The 22,560-nt window shown below is 41.1% G+C and overlaps 1 protein-coding gene across 1 annotated transcript in view; it reads left to right on the top strand.

Moving 5' to 3' along the window:
* The first annotated feature begins 6,794 nt into the window (after positions 1-6,794).
* Positions 6,795-22,560, top strand: part of ptchd4 (patched domain containing 4) — a 40,388-nt gene continuing 24,622 nt past the window's right edge. Inside the window, exons 1-2 of the mRNA XM_028041007.1 lie at positions 6,795-7,857; positions 16,051-16,546. Of these exons, the coding sequence (XP_027896808.1) occupies positions 7,258-7,857; positions 16,051-16,546 (1,096 nt within the window). The 5' untranslated portion in view covers positions 6,795-7,257. The remainder of the gene's footprint in view (positions 7,858-16,050; positions 16,547-22,560) is intronic.

Raw genomic sequence — 22,560 nt, 5'->3', positions numbered from 1 at the left:
AGTTAAGGTAGAGCTGAAGGGCTGGAATCATGACATAACCCTATCCGAAACTCAATTCACACCTCAGTCCTAAATGTAACCCCAGAACCAAAAACAGTGTTTCCCTTTGTGGGGACCAGGCGTCGGTCCCCACAAAAAGCAGTGGGTCCCCACAACATAGTATGTGTCAGGAAAATGGTACCCACAAGGTATTACAAACAAACGCATGCGAACACACCCCTGCACACGCACACACACACTGCAGGAAAATGGGACAAGAATAGGAGAAAGTTTTATATCAGATCTTTAGCATCTTGTTAGACATACACTGAGAAATAAGATAGTTTAATTAAAACACTAGTTTGTTTCGAGCTTTCTCCATCTCTTGTCAATAACTGCGTTTTGACATTTTGAAAATAAATTCACTTAATTGAAACACGGCAATTAACGCAAGGATGAGGTGGGTATTTTTTTGCCCATATCAAAATCACAGAAATAGGAAACACATTTTTGCATCAGAGAAGTCATGTGATCAACAGCTGGATGTTGCCACTGCCGGAAAATTCAAAGAAGAAGATGACAGGAAGTGGCAGGAAGTTGACAGCGCCTCATGTTTTAAAATAACTGATCATATGAACTAACTTATTCACTTGTGATTTTAATTTCTTTTGTTATTTAATGGAAGCATCAGAATTGCGAATTTGTGTTTTATCGATATTAGTGGAATGTTGACAAAGTGTTTTGCACATTTGCAATGGAAACACAGCTATAGTGGTGTTAGCGAAACACTGAATCCCAATTTGTTCAATAATTAAAAAATTGGTGTGTGAATGAGTGTGCGTTCTTTGCTTCAATATGAAGTCAGTGTTAGTCAAATTTACACAAGTTCAGTCCATTTCCTTTTTAAACCGCTTGTGCCACTGCTGAAGCTGAGCTGCTGTTTCAGGACTGTAAACATTTAAAAACAGCTATTTAAAGCATTTAGAAGATTCAGAAAAGCAAAAACAGACAGAAAATTTCAAAGGGGAAACGTCGTAATTTGCTGTAAATGTTTAGAAATCCAAAACATGGCCGTTACGGAAGATACCACTTCTGGTGTGGACGACGTTTGAAATATGTAATCACCGCTAATAACGCAAAAGCAGCAGAGCTAAACTTGTGGCAATGCAGTTGCCTGGAGGATAAAGCTGCTGAATTATGGCTGTAGTTTAACTCCCTGCCCTGACTAGGGAACTGGGGGTTAATGAGGTATGGGGGTATAATTCCCCCTGCACCACTTACCAGGCTTTGAGGAAGCCACTGAACCTTAATAGAGGCTAGTTCCACTGTAAGAAGAATTTTACGTTCTTCCTAAAGGTAAAATTATGTCAGAGCAGTGATGAAACTGGGACAACAATACTTATGAAATCAGTTACAGACAGAAGTCATTTTGCTTTTATTCCTTCTTTGGTTTGCTTCTTCATTCTGGTACAATTCTGGCTAATCAGATCGAGGTAATTTGATCTCAAGCTGAGTTGGGCGGATCGATCCAAAATATCGATAATATCGATGCCAAGTCCGTATCAATTTCGGATCAATAATTTTGTTTCACATTCCTGAAAGTTTGACTTGTTTTGCAGTTTCTTAAGTCTACCGTAAACATGTTTGCGGTATATTTACTTCAAGTGAAGCCCATTAATCATAAAGATTAACAGAGCAGAAAAGAAAGAAGGTGCTTGTAGCGTTCCATGACGCTTTCAGGACAATCAGGGATGATTTCAACAGAGCGCTACGACTGCCACTTAATCACCCCCAATTTGGGTGAAGTGGGCTTACCATGACCAGTAGAGGATCCATTAGAGTCCGGTCTGGAGGGAGCAGTGGAGGACAAGTAGGTTCAATCAAAGCTGTCCTCATTAGGCAAAGCCTGTAGACTTAATTCTTTTAAGCAAAGTCACGCTACAAGGCAAGATGAAATAGTTTTGTCTTATTCAGATTTCTGGAGAGAGAATCATCCTGGAGGCGGCTATTTTTAGCTCCCACCAGATGAAACTTACTCAAGATGAATAGTTAATGAGAACAGAAGGTGAAGGGAGCAGAAGGAAAGAATTCGGTGACAAAACATCTGAGTTTCTGTTCTTGACATAATTGGGTGGACCTTGCGTGGCGGCACGCGTTGCAGTGAAGATCGACTGAGTCTTTCTTGTGTCAAACCAAATGACAACACCTGATATGTGCAGCAGGAGGTCTCGCATTGTGCGGACTCAGCGGTTTTAGATGTGCTGCCATGAAGAGCGGAGAAGGCATTCATTAGCTGTCACTTCTTGCCTGCGTTGCTGATGGAGCGCAGACAGGAATAGAATCATAAAGCCTCGTTATTTAGAGGTATTTTGGGAATCGGGATGGATGACACTTCTGTGATGCTCTTTGTGCCGGCTGCCAGCTATTTTCAGGAAACCTGCACGTGTTCTCTTTGATTCTGGAATCACAAGGATATAATTATTCCACAGCTTAAAGTGGCAGGAAGCAACTTTAGGGAGCTGTGAGGCAGCAAGGAGTTGCAATGCGTAATTGTTGGACGCTTTAAATGGGGATCCTGGAATCTGGAGAAGTCTCTATTTGTTTCCTCCAGGTGGAAGAAGCAAATAGAGGAAAATTATTTTAGTTTTTGGATTTTATTTCCCGTGTCATTGTTAAAGAAATCCAACCATCCATTTCAAGAATATGTACCCCTCTCTATGCTATTTTTTAAAAGTATGACCGGGTTGCCCAGCTCAGCAGTGTAGCCACATAATGCATGAGATTATAGCCAATGGCTTTTTTCCATCTCTAGTTCCATTGGCAGGTTATTGTATATGATGTTTAATATTAATAAGGAAAAACAAACTCAAATTACTGCACAAAAATAACTTCATGAATGAGAAATGGGGAAAATTGGCTCAATACTTTTAACTGTAATTTGATAAGTTCAATTAGCATGACAACACTAAAAACAGAGTTGTGTGCTGCTAAGCTGAGCTAGGTGAAACAGGATAATCGTGTGACTAGTTATTTAGAGATATTTTGGGAATACCTCAATTCCGAAAACAGGTATTGACATGCTAAACAGATCCATGTTTTGTTTTGCTAAATAGTTTTGGCCAACTATTCATTGTAATCTGAGACTGCAGTACATGTAGATGACATTGCAATTTTTGTGTGTCATCCATCTACAGTCTGTGCTCCTGCTTGGCCCCGACAAGGAAAAAAAATCTAGACATGCCCCTGGGTGAGTGATCATAATTTGGGGGATATCTAACTACACTTGTCAATGCTCCCCAGCAAAGTTGATTCAACATATCAATTTTGTTGACAAAATGCTAAATGTTGCCAAAAATATTACATCCCACTATCAGTTGCTGTTGTGAAGAGATTTCCATTAGCGTTTCCATTACAGATTTGCGCAAAATTTGTTCAATATTCTGCTAATGTTTAAAGGAATCCCCCTACAATTTCCCAACTGTTGTGTTTCCATTAAATAAGAAGTGTAAATATAATTGTTCACGAGATAAATCATTAAAAAGTTGCGTCATCATCCTCCTACCACTACCTGTTGTCTTCTTCATCTTTTCCACTAGTTGTAAAATCTGGTTGTTGATCACATGACTAAATCTCCATTGCAGTTTTATGAAGTACATTAATTTAGATAGTCAAAAAAACACCTTATCATAGCTCAAAATGGGCGTTTTGTTCAAAATTGTTGCGTTTCCATTAAGCAAATTTATTTTTCTGATTCTAGTTTGTGCAATTTTGCGGTGAATGGAAACACAGCTACTATTATTCACCTTCCCTGAATTTCTTATCACATTTTTAGGAACGTTGGCCCAATACGTTGTTAATAACAGCAAATCAGCGAGGATTTGGCATGCTGAGGTGAGCGACAGTTCATCAGTTTAGTATCGTCATAATATGCCTTCAGTGTAAGTAATGTTATCAGAACATTTCACTGTTAGATGAACTCTCACAATGAAAACGTTTGTTGAGCCAAGGAGTGAAAAACAGATTTGATGATGTGTTCAGCAAATGGGGCATGTTTTAGTGTGTCTGCTAGCTGGTGTATAAAACTGCATTTAAAAATCACAGTGTAGAGTCTGTCTTGTGAGCAGTATGTGTGTGTGTGCGTGTGCGCAGGCGTGGGTGTGTGTTTACGAAGGTGCTGATGCATGGCTCTGATTAGCAACGAGGTTGTGACACCTTTGGAGGACCCTGCAGGATTACAGGACAACACCAGCATTTGGGAAACAAGCACTCAAGCGGAAAATCACTTTTATAAAGTGACACAGACCCAAGACAAAACATAGGCACACACACACACACACACACACACACACACACACACACACACACATGCAGAGGGATAAATCCTGTTAATTCCTTACAGAAAACTACACAATAGACCCACATTTCCACAAATTTCATAGATTGTGAAGAAACATCTGAATGCAGATGTGATATCTATGGCTTATTATGGCAGTATGGGCAGAAACAGTGAAAAACTTAATTGGCAATTAGCAAGAGTGCAGTAGGACCCTGATTGCCTACAATATTCGTTGTAGGTGCTGCTGCTTTGGGCAGCCAGGGTCTCCAGTAGCAGTCAGTCTTACAAAGAATATAAAGAGCCCTCTGATGGAAGACTATTGTTGTCCTTCTCTCTGCGTCCAGAAAGCCTGCTGTTCAACTTGGGTTCAAAGTTCAGGCATTACTTACGCTTTAGAGATGATATTCAGCAGCTCCCACTGGGAAAAATAACATCTTGTTGCTACGGTTCTTGTTACACAGCAACCAAAGCCAGAGGGCGTAGTTGTCCAAACATGCAACACCTCAGCCAAAAAAGAATAATTATGAACAAAGGTCGACAAAAAGAACAATAACATAACGGAGCTGCTTCAATACAGCGACATATTACTGCCACTGAATATAGAAAAATGATTTGCCTCATATGAAGACTGCTATTTCAGAAAGGTACTTGAAAATGTTATTTGCACTAACAAATCTCATTTATTTGTTAGGAAGGTTATGTGCAGCCAAAAGAGAACCGTTAGTAAGATCAAGTTATGGAAAAAGTGAAGGCTAAATTTTTTTTGCAACTTTGACTGCAAAATTGTTGAAAAAGGATGCCACAAAATCAGCAATTTTACTCCACACCAATTAGAGGTGTGCGATCGGATACCAGTTATATGTCGGGCCAGTATCACCGATATTGATACGGATACCGATACGGATGCCAATACTTTTTATGTATATTTGATATATCATCAAACATCTGACCTTTAGGTGTTTTGTTTGAATTATTTTTTGTTAAAAACCAAGGATAGAATTTAGACAAAGGTTTTTATAAATACTTTAATAACATGTTGACATGACAAACAGAAACAGTAGAAAAATAAAACTTTTTTGTGCTTTTTTCCTAAATATGAAAAAATCCATTTGTAAACAAATAAAAACAAAATAATTTTTGAGGTATTGGGTTGAAATTTCAAGAGGGAATCTGAAACTAAAGCATTGATCTTTCCATGCTAATATTGATCTGTTACTGATACCAACGTGGTATTGATATTACCTCTATTACCTCAACCTTCAGCAACAATCACAAAAATCATTGCAACATCATGAAGGAACTGCATAGCCTCAAAAAGAGTTGAAAAGGGCATGATGATTTATAAATTTGAACTCCATAACATCTCTTAAATGTTCTGAACTGGATTTTCAAATATTCTGCTATGTAACAGTAAGTTCATATTTTTGTTCTAAACAGTTGAATTTTATAGAGATGTTTTTTTTTTTAAAGTGGGATGAAATTTAATCTGGGATTGATCTAGGACACTAACTCCAAAAAGTTTAGGGGTGGAAGTTCATATGAGTTGGGACAGACTTCAGAAAGAACTTAAAGGGGCAGTAGCCCAGGGCTCAAGTTTTGGATTTACTAACATTGCAACTCATATTAAGCTCATGGGCTCATTCCACATGTGGCAATTTTCTTAAATGTTGTTGGATTTTTTTTATTAATTTAAATAAACAGCACTTAAATATTTATAAACTGTGAAGTTTTTGGGAACATGGGGCAATCTATGTAGATATGCCTATTAGTAGCTGCGTTTTCATGACAAATGTGTGAAAAATGGTGAAAAAACACAATTTTGCAACTGCGGTGTTCCCATGAAATGAGAAAAAAAATTGAAATCACGCATGAAAACGTTTGTTTGTTGTTGATCACTTGACTGTGATGCGGGGGAAAAAAACCTGTTTCCATTGCAGTTTTTGTGTAACGCGTCTATTTCCGCAGGGCTGAAAAACCGTGCTAGCGCAAAAACATTTTCCCGAAAAACGTGATTTTATCTTTTTTTTGTAATTGACGTGTTTATTCATTTCAATTTGCGCAGTTCTATGCTTCATGGGAACGCAGATGGGGTTCTGAACCCAGGGGTTCTTATTCTCCTGAATCCAGCCCTGTGTGTGAGTCATGAGGCCAAAAGCATACAAACGCTTTCAGAAAATGTAATCAGGTGGGTCTTGCGTCCTTGAACCCCCCCGCCCCCCGGTCCTCCTCTGGCGTGCAGAGGCAGCACAAGCTGGGTTTCCCCCATTCATGAAGGCAACACTGACTCATTCCTGCCAGCGCTGGTGGTCACTCAGCCACCTGCAGGAGCGTTTACAACTCTCATGTTGCCTCCTATGTTCCTAAAATAACCAGGCAACATCGCTGCACCCCCTCCTGCCCCCCTCCCCCAAATCCCCCAGTTCCCACCTCCCTCCACCCAAACACCCCTTCCCCTAACTCCTCCCCACCCTCAGCCACATGCTTCCCCGTTATGTACATAAACCAGGCGCCCGCCGCCGCTGTGAGGGTCTGTGCAGGCAGACAGCAGAGGCGCACATGCACACCGCACCGCCGCGGCTCGTCGCTGCCACTGCAGCCGGAGTGCAGCGGAGCAGACCGGGAGGCGGAATGGCCTGAGCTCGGCTCGACTCGGATCGCCTTGACGCGGCGAGATGCTGCTCCTCTAACTGGCCGCCTGTCCGTAGCGCGTCCGCCCGTCTGGCCGGCCGCATTGCTGCAGTGCTGCTTTTTTTTTTTTTTTTTTTTTTGCCTTTTTGTTTTTTTTTTCTTCCAGGTGTTGTGTGTGCGCGTGAGCGTGCTCGCGCGCGCGAACGTCCGTCGTATAGCCTGGTGGTAATTCTTGTACCACCAGGCACAAGAGTCGGAGGAGTGGGTGGAGAGGGGTTTGGGGGGAGCAGAAGAAAACAGGAGTCTGATGTCACATGTGCTTCATCGGAGGAGACGGGGCATCTGCGAGCCGGATTCTGTGGAGGATGCTGCGGCAAGTGATACACAGAGGGCTCAGGGCTTCCTTCTACTGGCTCGGCTTGTTCGTCAGCAGGCACCCCGTCTTCTTCCTCACCGTCCCCGCGGTGCTCACCATCATCTTCGGCTCCACCGTGCTCAGCCGCTTCAAGCCCGAGCGGGACCTGGAGGTGCTGGTCGCCCCGACTCACAGCCTGGCCAAGATCGAGCGCAGCCTCGCCAACAGCCTGTTCTCCATCGACCAGTCCAAGCACAAGCTGTACTCGGATCTGCACACGCCCGGCAGATACGGCCGGCTCATCCTGCTGGCCAGGTCCGGCGGCAACATCCTGGAGCTGGCCGACCAGGTCCTGCAGGTCCACCGGCAGGTGCTGGAGCTGCGCGTCGCCTACAAGGGCTTCAACTACACGTTCGCGCACCTGTGCGTGCTGAGCCACGGGGACCGGCGCTGCCTCCTGGATGACATCGTCACCGTGTTCCAGGACATCCAGCAGGCTGTGCTGTCCAACAGCAGCTTCCACAAGGTGCCGCTCAGCTACCCCAACACCACTCTAAAGGTGAGCGCTTGCTGCCGGCCGGGGCTGCGCGTGCACGCCGCCGTGTTGCAGCTTGGCCAGCTCTGTCTGAGCACGCGCGCGCGCGCTCTAATTTCTGAATGAAACGGAATGCGGCGCGCGTGGGGCGCCTTCTGCAGATTGCTGCATTTGTCATCGGCGAGGGAAGCCTCCATGCAGCGCAGAGCAGAGCAGAGCAGAGCAGAGCAGCCGGCTGGTCGCAGGCTCTGCAGGTGAATTGATCGGCTGCATGTCTGTCCTCACACACACACACACACACACACACACGCACACACACGCACGCACACACGCATAGGGATATCCTCGTTTCCCTCCCCCCGCCCCTCTCCCTCTTTTTGATGCAGTGTCTCCCTCCTGCTTTTTTCCCTCCCAGCTCTGCTGCTGGGTTTGCGCTGCACACACGCAGCTGCATCGCTCCTCGCCGGGCTTACAGGTGAACATCCAGACCGGGCAGGCCGGCGCGTGCCTCCGGTGCCTGATGACCAGATTTGAGGCTTTTCGCCCTGAAAGTCCTGCACAATGTGCAGCTCATTCAGGAGTCGGCAGTGCAACGCGAACCCCGCATTGTTTTTTTGGGGGGGGGGGAGGGGGGTTCTTTAAATAATGTAGAATAATTCAGATTATTTTTCAGAAACAAAACAAAACGAAATGCTTTTTTTTTTTAATGAACCAGTAATTTATCAGAAAAGGAACAATCTGCACACATGGCGTACACGGTTACACAATTCATATACATGTACATAACAGTATAAGGTTTTATAATATGTCGTTTTAAGGCTCACCAAAAAAAAGCTCATAATTTGAGCTCATTATTCCATAGTTTCACACTGGTTACTAAAACACATCTAGTTTTTTCTTTACTTTTCTTTCTAGCAGGTTAAAATGTTAACAAACCTCATAAGTTATATTTACTGAGCTTAAATAATTACTGATTTGTTCAATGATTTATACATTATGCACAGTGTTTTATACGTCTTTCGATTTTGAAGCGTTACTTTGAGTGAAAAGTTGATCAATTAGTTCAGGACTTTATTAATAATTCTAATAGGTTTTGGACTAACTTTAGTATGTCAATAGTTGTTTTATTTGCATGAGCAATATGGCAAATAGTGCATAACCAAGTAGGAGTATATAATATACAAGGCTTCATTTAATAAATATTTCATTTTAAACAATACTCCAGTAGTTTTTGCAATTTAATTTCTAATATATTCAATGTGAGGCTTTCAACTAAGTCTGTTGTCCAGAATTGTACATAAAATTTATTTTTATAAACATTGTCAGTTTAAACTCCATTTATATGTAGCTTCATATTATTATAGAAAATATAAATTCAGGAAATATATCTATATTTTTAATGTAAGGATAAATTATTATAATCAAACCACTTTTAAACCCAGCAGGTTTATTTTTCTCTTATCTGTATTAGTTCATCCATATTCTTTGCAGAGATCAGCAAACATACATTTCCAAATGCTTGATGCTATAAAAATATTTAAATTGAGAGTAAACATTTTAGGTTTTAGGACTGAGCCTTGAGGAACACCATGTTTTACAGTTTCAGATTGTGACTGTATTTTATTCATTTGTACATATTGTAACCTATTACTAAAGTAACTCATTAACCACTAATGTGTTTATCCCACCATATTGTTCACATTTTTCCATAGAAACATAAAACATTGGCCTAGCGACCTTTACACACGGGACAGACATTTTTGCCTTTGGTCCAGCTGAACAAAATTTGTTTAGCTAAGCAAAACAAATTCACATATTTAGCTCAGCTTACTGAAAATTGAGTTTTAATTTTGTTTTTAGGTTTCCAAATAGTGAAAATCAAACTTTTACACCAAAGGAAATGAACACAAATTTTCAATGGAGCGTAAAATGTTTTGTAGAAAATGACTGAAAAGAAGCTCTTAGTTTGCTACCAAAAGGCAAAAATAGTTACTTTTATTAAAAAAAGAATTGTTCTTACACTTTTTAGTGTTATTCTTTATGAAAATGCTTTGCATATATTACATGTAAACAGCTGGTATTTTGTACTATGTATGTAAATGTATGTAAATAATCACTGAGGCTTTATCTTAGTATTTACAGTCCCATCAAAATGGAGGGACAGCTTATCAACAGTAATAATAATCCTTTCTTACAATTTACAAGCATCTTAATGGAACAGCATGGAACCTACAGTAGCAGTTTTATAGCTTTTTTCCTCCAATATTTGGGGGTAAAATAAGCTGGAAATATTCCCATGTTCCAGAACAGACACATTAATTATTCTAAGCTCTCCCCACACTGAGGTGATGGAGATACTTTTAATTGAGTTATTTTTCATCTAATTCGACTGCACACGCATGACAAGAGTAATTGGATTACTGTAATTAGATGAATTAGATTAAGATAGTACAGTTGTTCATGGTGTGTAGTCTTATAATGTCTCTTATGCTTTTTGTTTTTGTTTTACATTTAACCCAGATTTGAATCCAGATTGGTCAGATTACATAACATCAGTTCAGTCATGGTAAACAAAAAAATAAGCTGTCATTTGATAATATTGGCATATGATTCTATTGCATTAATTTAACTTGGGATGCATCTGTTACAGTTTTCTGGCCGATCACTGATCTTTAAAAAGTCTGACCTGCCGATTCTGATTTTAGCCAACACAAATGTTTCTTTTTTGTCTAAAAAGTTATTAAATGAGGTAACAAAGTTTGTCAGTAATGTATTTCATGTGCCAGTGCAACGCTGTGAACCTTACTGGAAATGACCTGCTCTGAAAACAACCGTCAGACTGAGAGAGAGAAGAATCCAGCCGAACAAGATGGCTGTCAGTGTTAATTCAGTATATGGAGGCACTGAACGGCTTCCTTCACTTCCTCTGCTGTCATCGCTAAAACTACTGACAGACTACAATTCTAAAGCAGCGCAGAAAATCAAAGTCATCGTTTACAACTTCTCCTTCTGTGCACTGATTGACCCGGTTGAAATTCTACCAGAGAAATCTGGTACAATGGGAGAAATCCCAGACAGACAACTGAAGGGAGATGAGAATTGAACGGAATTGTGCAGAAAGGTGACGGCCAGGCTAGCAGTCTACCACTCTTGGACATCTGGTTTGTGATAGCTCAATGAGCGTCCGTCCATCCATCCATCCATCCATCCGTCCATCCATCCGTCCATCCATCCATCCGTCCATCCATCCATCCATCCATCCAGCCATCCATCCATCCATCCATCCATCCATCCATCCTAGGACTTTTGCTGACATTCTTTCGCTTGGTTCACATGGCAAGATTTAAAAATTTGTCTGCCGGTTTTCAAAACCCCAGAAACTACACGGCACACAAAAAAAAGGAAATCTTAGGTTTGGTCATACACTGTGTAATGCTGAGCCACATGACAGGAACAACACACCACACCACACACACACACACTCAAACATTCAGATGTCAGACGGGAAATCTCATGAAACCTCTCGATCAAACAACAGTTCACAATGGCCGACTGGGAAGAAGCAACGGCAATAGAGTGCAGTATATTTGTTACAGAGAAAAAAACAATAGAAAGAAGTTTCACCAGACATTCTGGTGCGCCATGGCAGTTTGTTTTGTCTCCTGTATTTTAGATTCGCCTTCGTGTTTCCGCCACCTCGCTTTCTGATCGACTCAACGTCACATTCGACAGGCTGCGCTCTCGTTTGACTTCATGGAACACTACAAGACAATCCAACACGTTGAATAACCTCGATAACACAAATCACACGGAAGGAAAACCTCTTAAGATTCTCTTTAGAGCCATCTTGATAATCGGGGCGTTATTAAGATTGTCAGAAGAGGGAAATGGGGACAAAAGTCAACATTTTCAGTTCAGCTTATTTCTCTAGCATCAATTCACAACATATAATTTCTAGGCACTTTACAGAAAAGTCAGTTTAATTCAATCATATGTCCATTCCACATAGCTGACATCCGGTACGGTGTTGGGTACCTCGTCACTCCTGCTTGCTGCTGTTATTAAATCCGCTCCCTTTGAAGCCTGACGTTTTTTTTGTGTTTCCACTGAAAAAAGAGGCGCCGACCGGCACGTCTTCATTTGCCGTTCTGTAAATCCTGTTTGTCTCTCTGTCCTCTTGCGCTAATGGAAAACTCAGAGCAACTCAGATCACAACATGCTATTATCTCTAAAATGTCTCAGCCCAAGTGGTGTTTTGCCATTTCGGAACATTCGCGAGCGAGAGAGTCCGAGTACAGTGGGAATTTGATCTTGGTGCCGAGTGTGTGAGATGACAGAAAGTGTTCTCCATTGAAAATTGTTCATACACCGAGCCGTGTGATTTAGTCGGTGTGACTGGGCATTTTCACACAGTGTGTGTGATGGCAGAGGTTGTGAAGTCACTGCGACTGCCGAGCGTCATGTTCAGCTTTGAGCTGAAATGTTTGCACAGAAGTTCATATGGCTGCCATGGTATACTTTAACTTAAAAAAAGATCATTAAATCAGTGTCAACAGTTAACTCAGAATCATACTCAAAACTATAAAAAAAAAAAAAAAAAAAAAAATTAATTATAGTTTAACTCTTAACCAAACAAACAAACTCCCTCACCCCCAAAAAAACCATTCTGCATTCTGTGGCTCTATGGTAGAGTAGTCGTCTTGCGATCAGAAGGTTGTAGGTTTGATTCCAGCTTCCTCCTGGCACTTAACCCCAAATTGCCTACCGATTGGTGAATGTGACTCTAGTGTAAAGTGCTTTGAGTGGTCAAAATGACTGGAAAAACGCTATATAAGTTCAGTCTGTTTACCATTTACTAAATGTTTGAGAATTGACTAATAACATCAGACAGCAGCTGAAAGAGCTAAAACAAACTGGTATAATATAGCTTAAAATGATTATTTTTGTAACAATTATTGTTAAAAAAAAATTCAAAAGTTCTCACCCAGGTTCTGCTGAAACCACAGTATAGAGAGAATAGGTGAATGAATCCATGAAATGCTGAACCGTGACTAGGCGGGTATAATGTGTTCACCTTAGAAAGAGAACAGTTTGGGTGAGGATGAGGTGATATTTCAGCCGTAGTGAATTAGATTTATTTTACAAAACTGCAATGAAATCACTTTTTTTGCATCACGAGTCACATGATGAACAACCAAATGTCACTACTGGTGAAAACGATAAACAATATAACAGGAAGTGGTAGGACGATGGTGGTTTGTTTTTGTGCTGCTGGCTCCACCTGAGCTCTTATCAAATTCATTGAAAGTTGCATCATTCTAACGTGTTGAATCCATAGACCTTGTGCAAAATTTCTGTCTACAATTTCCCCTAAACGCTGCATACATAGTCGCTCTAAAGTAGGCGGGGCTTGTTGCTCCAGCCGCTGATTAAGACGCCGACGTCTTCTCTGATTGGCTGTTGGATGAGCGCTAGAGCCATGACTGAACATGGGAGAGGGAGTAACTAAGGTGAGAGCGGCGGGGGTTTACTACTGAAACTAAACGGGGGTGACGTAACTGACGGCACAATACCGGATATTAACGGGTAAAAAATGTAGTTTCCTGTTCGAAACGGGAGACTTGACAGGTACGTGACTGAATTATGAATACAGGTCATGTATCTGTTTACATGATGTTTAATGACACATCGCGTCAACAAACTTATTCACGTGTGATTTTAATTTAATTAGCTATTTAATGGAAATTGTCTTTTTGTTGTTGTTGTTATTTTTTACATTGGCAGAATATAGACAATAGAAAGACAGGTATTTTATTTTTTTTAAACTCAGGTAATTTGTCTGATTTTAAAGGTTTATTGGTAATCTGTGACATACTTTGTCACACCACTGCCGTGATGCAGAAGTGTTTGTCTCCCTCTGTCTCTCTCTCCCTGGCTGACCCTCATCTTGGCCTCCTGACGCTGAATCAGTCACTCCACACTTCGCCGTGTTCCTGAATCCCGCTTCTCTCCGCCTGCCCGGCTGACAGGCTGTCTGGACTAATTCGTTTGCCTGACTTCTTATGCCTCGTCCCGCTCTTTGATGTCACGACTGGGATTTATTTCTGCACTTGTAATGGAGACACTTTGTATTAAAAAAATGGCGGGGGGCTTCTTTTTGCTGAGCTCAACTTTAGCTCTGCTCCTGGGAGAAAGCGCTTCAGATATATACCGTTGTTTTTGCTGTCTGCTGTACTTTCATTTTGTTTGATCTTTAGTAGCTGGCAGGTAAATTAAAAATACATTAGAGCAGAGCAACAAAGCCATGCTAACGGAGAAATCCTATGGAATTGGTCAAACAATGCACAGTGAAGCTGGTATTATGGGCTGTTATTTGGAATGAAGTGAAATTATTGGGAATGATTTGAATTGTTTACAAGTGACGTTGAAACTGCTTCGACTATAACTAGGTTTTAATATTAAGTATGAAGTGTCTTGAACAAACCAAAAATAATATTGTTTAGTTGATAACACATTTAGCATGTAAAAATAGGCTTAGATTATATATTGATTTAATAGGATTTATTTAAGTTTTATTTGTACAATAATTTATTTAAATGAATTTGAACTAATGGGCCTTGATTGGACACTAACTTTGTTGGTTTAGCTAAACTCAACTGGACTATAAAAAAACCTACATTGTTTACATAATGTACAGTTTTAAAAAAAACAACGTTTTACTACATTACAAGGTTATCTTTAAGAGGAAATTATTTTAATTCACAGTTAGAAGGTATCCCTCATAATAAGGCCGAATGACCCTGGTTGGGATTTTTCCTCATGGAGTTCGCATGTTTTCTCCTCCGGCTTCCTCAAACCATCCAAAAACAAATTTGTCCTTTAGTATAAGTTTGTGACCTGCCTCTTGTACCCCAGGCTTCCAAGCATATGACAGTATATGTAAAAATACATATCAAGGATTACTTGTTGTAGTATTTTAAAACAGTCGCAGTGACAGACAAAAACCTTCCCCATTCTCCTCTTTATGTCCATTTCCACGAACAAGAACAGAGAAGGAGGCAGAACTGAAGAAACATTTCTAGCTGATTATTCTGTCCTATTATTCACCGTATCAAAGCTTAATGAAATGTTCAATATTCATCCAAAATTGTTATTTTATTGCTGAGATTTATTTGAGTAAGTATTGTTGGAAAATCATTGACAGGCTAATTGAGCATTGTACAATTACACAGATAAAAGTGAAACCCAAGCTTGCACAGTGTTGCTAATCGTAAGTGTATATAGTTTTAAGTGGACAATAATCCACCAGTCTGACAAAACCAGTCCAACTTGTCCCACCCTGATGATTCTGAGTGATCCCAAACCAAACGTACTGTTGCCATGGCAGTTGTACAGTAAACAAGACGGCTCGGTAAAATGTCGGAGGTTCTGTTAATTGTAATATTCCACTAATGGGATTAAAAATGCGAAGTGGACAACAACAATATGAGAACATCTAACACTTAGAAGCATTTCAACATTCCATAGTGTTGCAGGCACAAAGTTTAACCGTTTGCTTGGCAGGCCGCCAGATTTTACTTGCCCCTCTCCCCACAGGTTGAGCATCCATCCATTTTCTGCACACCCTTGTCCCTAATGGGGTCGGGAGGTGCTGGTGTCTATCTCCAGCTAACGTTCTGGGCGAGCATTTGAGCATTATTTGTTTATTTACATATAGTTTTTTACAGGGCTGCAATAGTGAAACTAAATAAGGATTAAGCTGTAGGTTTAGGATGCATTGAACTTGGAGTGCAGGGTTCGCACCAACAGCACCATCTCTGCCTGTTGGCCTCACACACTATTGTTTCCAAATGATAATGCTTGGCTGGTGGTAGGGTGCTTTGGCAGTCCAGCAGCGGCTCAATGTGTTTTTGTGTTAAAATGTTAAAAGTAATAAAACATTTTGTGTAAGAATTTACAGTTCAATTTGGAAATGATAGCTTGAGTCTAACAGGTGAGTGGTACACATCTCCTCATGCCCTGTTCAACGCGTCCACTATCTAACTACTAGCTTAATCCGTCTTCACCGTCACTATTACTGGTGAACAAAAACCATTTAAATAAACAAACAATACTCAGCCTGGTGGGCCACCAGGCTTATGCTACGCTGAGTGATGTCAAAGTATCACATCCAAAGTTGTGATTTCAACTAATTTGAAATGTCTGAACTCTCTGCAGGATGGACGTGTGTCCTTCATCGGCCACCAGCTTGGAGGGGTATCCTTCTCACCCAACAGTCGGGACCAGCAGGTCAAGTTTGCCCGGGCCGTCCAGATCACATACTACCTCCGTAGCATCGGCCCTGTGGTGCAGGACGTCATCGCAGAGCGCTGGGAGAATGAGTTCTGCGCTCTGGTCACCAGACTGTCCACGGCCGAGGCGCCGCACCCGACCGACCAGCTCCACATCCAGTCACTCACTTCCTTCAGCCTTTGGCGGGACTTCCACCAGACCGGCATGCTGTCCAAAGGGGAGGTGCTGGTCAGTCTGGTTCTGGTGCTCCTGGCTGCCACCATCTCCAGCTCCATGCGGGACTGCCTGAGGGGGAAGCCTTTCCTCGGCCTCCTGGGCGTGCTGACCATTTGCATCGCCAATGTGACAGCTGCAGGGATCTTCTTCATATCGGATGGGAAGTTCAACTCCACACTGCTGGGAATCCCGTTTTTTGCCATGGGTGAGTGGAAACCTCGGTCTTCCTGAGACTGGGTTTGGTGTGGCCTTATTCTAGAGGGATCTATGAAGAACAGAGACATAAAGCTGGCAGATTGTGGTTTTAGAAAAACTATAAAACTGTCATGGATGCCAAAGGTTTCTTGCTAGTAGCAGAACTTTCTCAGTAGCTGCGTTTCCATTGACGATATAACTGCACGATTTGACATGTCGAAAATAAATTTGTGATGCAATTAGCAGAGTTTCGCCCAGAAAACTTGCTAAGCCCGGTATTAGGGCCACTAGGGCGGTCCACCAGCGCCCCCCATGTTTTTGTGTTAAAAAATGTTAAAAGTTACAAAACTTCAGAGCTGCACGACCAGGCATCACAATTTGGAAATAGTGGCGTGTGATGGCAACGGACAGCTATGGGTGCGCATCCCCTTGCGCCCAGTTCAGTGCGTCAAATATAAACTTATATTAAACCATTTTTAATGTTACTGGTGTATAAAAACCCTGTTTAAAATAAACAAACAGAGCTTAGTCTGGTAGGCTTTTGACCCGCCAGGCTTATAATACACTGGTGGAAACCCTAACTATACAGTTTCTGAGACAAACTTCACTTTGACAAGAAACATTGTCGTGTTTTTCATATCACAAGATATAAAAAAAACACATTAAATGGAAAATCAAGAAAGTCTTCATGTATGGCAATTATTATTTGTTGGGCTAATTGAATCCGCTGTCTTTGTTGCTTTTCCCCTCTGCTTCCCCTTATTATCCTTTCTCATCGACTCCGTTCTTTAGCCGTACCATGCTTGCTTGTCTAACTTGTGTTTCTAAGGTCACGGGATCCCAGGGGTTTTGCTACAGCTCTGCTGCAGGCTGGCTGACACAGCTCAAGTTTAAGTAAGATTCAGGAACAGGAGGCTGGATCAGCTCTCCGTGACCTACAGGCACAGGAGGAGGAGGAAGGAGGGTGTGAGAGGTGTGATAAGGTGATGAGAGGCGCTAAAAGGGAATGTCAAGGAGAAAAGAACAGAGAAAGAAATGTGTGTGTGACAATGAGAGGGAGCGATGCTTTGGTACGAGGAGGGGGAGAGAGGAGGATGAAGGATAAGATACACAGTGGGGGGGCTGGATGGGAGGGGAGAGATGGAGAGGACATGATTACAGAGCTGTGAACAAGCATATGCCCCCTTACCAATTTTCTTCGGTTCTTGCTTAAATGTTTTTATTTTAATATCAGTAAAAAGTAAAAAAAAGTGAAGAATACATAACAATAAGGTTTTCACATTTTAGGGAAAATTTCCCCAAACCAACCTGAGCTCTACTTGAACTGTAAATTACAATAACCTAACAACCAGGGGTGGAACAAGATCTTGTATGACAAGATCACATGATATCCTAATATTTCTCGTTGAGGTAAATCTCGTGCGGTAGCTGCGGCTTTGCCTGAAGAAGCTGGAACAGTAGATGTCCCAACTGCACTTGGATCATTTGTTTGGCAGAATTTGAAGTTTCCAGGTGGAATTATAAATGCAACAGACAAGACATGAAAAATGTGTAAGTACTCCAAGTTGTATAGATGCATAAAGAGGAGGAAAGCGTTGCCATAACAACCGCTAGATGGATGTGTAAGGGTACGTTAAGCTACACAACAGTCACAGCCTTCTCTGTCAGTAGCAACTGGGAAATGTCATACAACAGACCATGCACAGTGAGTGAACTGTCTGAAGAGATGAAAACTAATCAGAAAACGAAAGATTGGTTGGTGGCAAAATCTATAAAAATGAAGAATAAAGGCCTTTTTGTAGCATCATTTTATATTTGAAGTTTTCTTGAAAGTAATATTAAAATCTTGTTTCTTCTTGTGAGTTTTAGGCATCGTTGCACCCCAACTAACAGCAAGTGCCGTCTACAATGACTACAGTCAAAGTGTTTGTGAAAACTGAAAACTTTGGCATGTTCATCAGGTCTCGCCATAGCATCTATAGCGGGTTTGGTTCTAGAGTTGGATGAGGTTACTCTAAAACCTTCATTTAGACCTTCTTTTTACTCCATCCACAGATAGAACTACTGTTGTTGAAAAAGGAAAAAAAAATTAACAGACGCAATCTGCAACAGGTGAAAGGCTTTTTCACAACGATGTGAGTCTGTCACAAAAACATCAACCAGTAGTGTTCACTTGGGCTGTAGACCACATCTGGCCTGCGAATAGTGGGCAAATATTTAATACCGCACTAAAAACGCTCATTGTTACCTGTCTTAATTATCCAAACAAATATCCCTTATCCCATTCATACGAACAGTGGGAACTGTTTCTGCACTACCACAGGAGCTAGCGTCCGCTGTGTTCCTGGTCTTCACTCTGGGGGTGTTCAGCCAATCAATGAAAGTCAACGAAGCAAAACAAATGCTGCTCCTGGATTGGCTGCTTGCAAATGTTTCAGATATGCTGCATTTTCTTTTGAATATTTCAGATGCACGCTTTGAAAAAAAAAAACCTTACAAACAGGCAAAGTTTCCGCGAATAATTCAAAGTTGCATCCCAAAAAAAAAAAGCACAAATACTTTATTCTTTCCCATGGTTTCTTCATCCTTTTCTTCCTTATATCCTTCCTTCTTGTATCTTACCTTTCATTTTTCTCTCAATCCTTCCTCTCTGCCATGGACTCAATCAATTCAAAACCTTGATGTTGTCCTTTTGACACCGACCACTACTGCAGCCTCCCCACTACACAGCTGAATGCACAATGTTTTTGCTGCTGGATACTCTTCGTGACTCAACCCCCCTGGTTACTCACATTTTGGTCAATTTGAATTCGAAAAATTATTATATATATTTTTTTCCCTCAGAATCCTACAGTTGTTTGAGCAAACACTACGTTCTAAGTCTTTAATCTGGTTTAACATTAGCATTAGATGTCTATTAACAGAAAATGTATTATTCCCACGGTTGTAATGTGGTGGTAGGTCACAGTCTGAAACAATGACTGTCACATTTGAAATGCCCTCTGCAAAATGAGGAGTGTTATTTAAACCTGGACAAACTGTCTTTGGGTAAACTATTACAGTGTACACACCAATACAACAAATTAAGTTTAAATGCTTTTATTTTATTTTAGCAAACAGTGTTGGGCATTGTTAACTAAAAAGTTAGTTACGCTAACCATAAATATTAGTTCTTCTAGCACAAAAACACGACATAAACAGTATTTAGCAGAAGCTAATGCTAAAGCACTAACTTCAATTCAGATTATATCTTCTCATGAGACTACAGCTCATGAACAGAGCACCAACCGAATGAAAACTTTCCAGTATTTGTTCGGATTGTGGGAATTGACGGTGTTTGCCACGACAAGTAATCGCTATGCTTGACTATAAAATCTCAACTGTTCGCTCGGTGTGTGTATTCTGCACTGTGTGTACCCAAGTAAATTCTATTTTGCAGAATTTATCCGGAAAAATTATTTAGGGTAAGCTTAGTGCTCTAATTGTTTTCAAAGTTATCAAACATGCTAACCCAAAAATTAGCTTTGCTATTTGTGCATTAGCAGATTAGCAGAAGTGTCCCCAGACCTGTTAGTAAGAGCAAAAGTGTTTCAGGTGTTTGAAGTGGAATGATAGTATTTTGGACATTTCACCCACTTCCTTCTACCTAGCAAGATGCTTGGATGTAAATAACCGTCTAATGTAAATGTGGCAGAAGTTTAAGGGGTTTTAAATATTGCCATGATATAACATTTTCATTAGAGATTAACTTTATTTTGTATCTTTGCCAGGACCTTCTGTCAGCACTAGAATGAATGTGTGCTTCAGTCTTTCAGCCTAACCTTTTCCTGATCAGTTTGCAAGGATCCCTGAGGTCCCTCTGTAGTTAGCTGTGTGTTTTTCTTTCAGATAGACTAAAGTGCAATAAGGGGACGTTCCTCTAAGGGGAACACAGTGTAACAGCCAACCCCAAAACCATATGAATATTTGAGATAGTTGGCAATAGCTCAATGTCTTTGCCAGCAGTGGCACAAAAACTAGATTACAGGCTTACATCAAGAGAACCTCTGCAGTTTTGTTTTCTTCATGCAGTCTCCCTGTACACCTTTACTGTCTCACCTTGTTTCACCTTAGAATCCTTCTGCTGAGTAGCGTCATTGCAGATTCCTCATGCTGAACTTCTCTGAGGCAGCAGATGCTGGGAGTTAGCCTGAAGCTACAGGTATCTGGTGATTAAATCCTAACAAGTTACTTTGCTAAAGCAGGGCTGCACAACACACACATGCACCTCTTCCTGCACATCCCCGTGATTCATCTGTGTTGCTGATATACACCATAGACCTAATTATCTTATCCTAATGTAATCTCTTGGCCTCTCACTCTATCCAGGTATGCATGATTGCTGTGTTTTGACAAAACTAAAGCAAAAATCATATTTACAAACTTTGAAAGACTCTAGGTTTATTTGTTAAATTGTTAGTGGTGTGCTTCAGATCATTGTCATGCTGCCTGGCTTCATTAACCAGGAACTTGTTTCTGAAAATTAGAATATTACATGAGATCAATACTTTTCAGATCTCTGAAAAGTATCTTCCTTCCTATGCACACCATACTTGGTTGGGAATCTTTTTGCTTGAATTGCTGCATCAGTGCTCCGTGGCATGGAGGAGGTCAGTGTGTGGTTCTGGTGAGGGCTAATCTAAGCCCAGGTTGATGGTTGCCTTCAGGTCATCTACAATACAATGTGTTACAAGAAAGCGATTTGATTGGCTGCGAACCGCATTCGTAGACTGGACCATAATTTACGTCATTGCATGAACGAAGGCCAGACCTTGAAACTCCTCAAACCAAACATCTGAACCACTACAATGGACCGGCGGACATGGCGACTGCAATCACAGAACTGCTTGGAGGTGTCAAGAAAACTGGTAGGGGGTTTGAGATCTATCCAGGTACACGCAGAAAAAGGTGCATGAAAGCCTGAAAGAAATAAAGCAATCTTGTGTTTTGATTTATAATGATTGAATGTTTTGATTTATAATGATTAAGTTGGACATGTATGAATACAATAGGTAAAATGACTGTGTGTAAGTAATCACTGAATGATTCTGAAGTGTACGAATCATGATCTGTAATGACATAACAACAACGAAATGATTAAGGGTTGATGATTTACAATAAGTGAAAGAGGTGATTAATGCTTATGATTAATGCTTAATGGAAATCAGCACATAGTTTTTAATATTTGACCGTGTTTAAAAGTTAATCAGAGAAAAGCACATAGTTTTTAATGTTAAAAGGAAATTTTAATGTTAAAAGGAAAAGGGGAAAAAGGAGAAGGGGAACTTGTGAGTTCCTGCTGTCGCAAGCAGTTCTGAACAGATGGCCAGACGCACAGGATGGGTGGAGCGGTATGGTTGGCTAAGATCAACACGCTGAGGGAAGGACGGGACTTTCCGTCCCAGCCAACCACGTAAACTAACACTCCCCATACACATACATGGCAGAGAACTGTATAAAGGCAGACGGAAAAGGAGAAGTTCTTGTTCTTTGTCTGCGGCACCGAAGTAGAGCTAACACGAAGAAGCAGATCAAGGAAACAACAGCAGACCACACCCTGGAGCCACGGGAAAAGCTGAAGCTTCGTGCCGCCAAAGGGAGACAAGTTCCAATCGTCCAACCCGGGTTCCTGATTCGATCGTCGGTCTTACCTCAACCCAAACATTGCAACAGACTTGGAGAAAAGACAAAGGTTCCGGAGGGATAAAGAGTTGGGTTTTCAAAAGCAATTGAGCCCTCTCTACTTTGCTTCTATTCTAAAGAGGATTTGTCCACACAAAGGACAAAGATTCAGACCAAGGTTCTCGGACGTTCCTGTTGCTAAAGATCCACCACAAACTGGGTATGAGTTGAACTTGCTTCCTAAAAAGCTATCTCAGAATCTGCGACATAGGTTAGGGAAAAGAGACAGTAGGGTATGATTATACATGTTGATTTTATTACACTGCTCTTGAATTATATACAATTGATTATTGATTTGTATGT

Source organism: Xiphophorus couchianus, chromosome 15 (assembly GCF_001444195.1).
Source record: "Xiphophorus couchianus chromosome 15, X_couchianus-1.0, whole genome shotgun sequence".
Taxonomy (NCBI): domain Eukaryota; kingdom Metazoa; phylum Chordata; class Actinopteri; order Cyprinodontiformes; family Poeciliidae; genus Xiphophorus; species Xiphophorus couchianus.
This window is presented reverse-complemented; position numbering and strand designations above follow the sequence as displayed.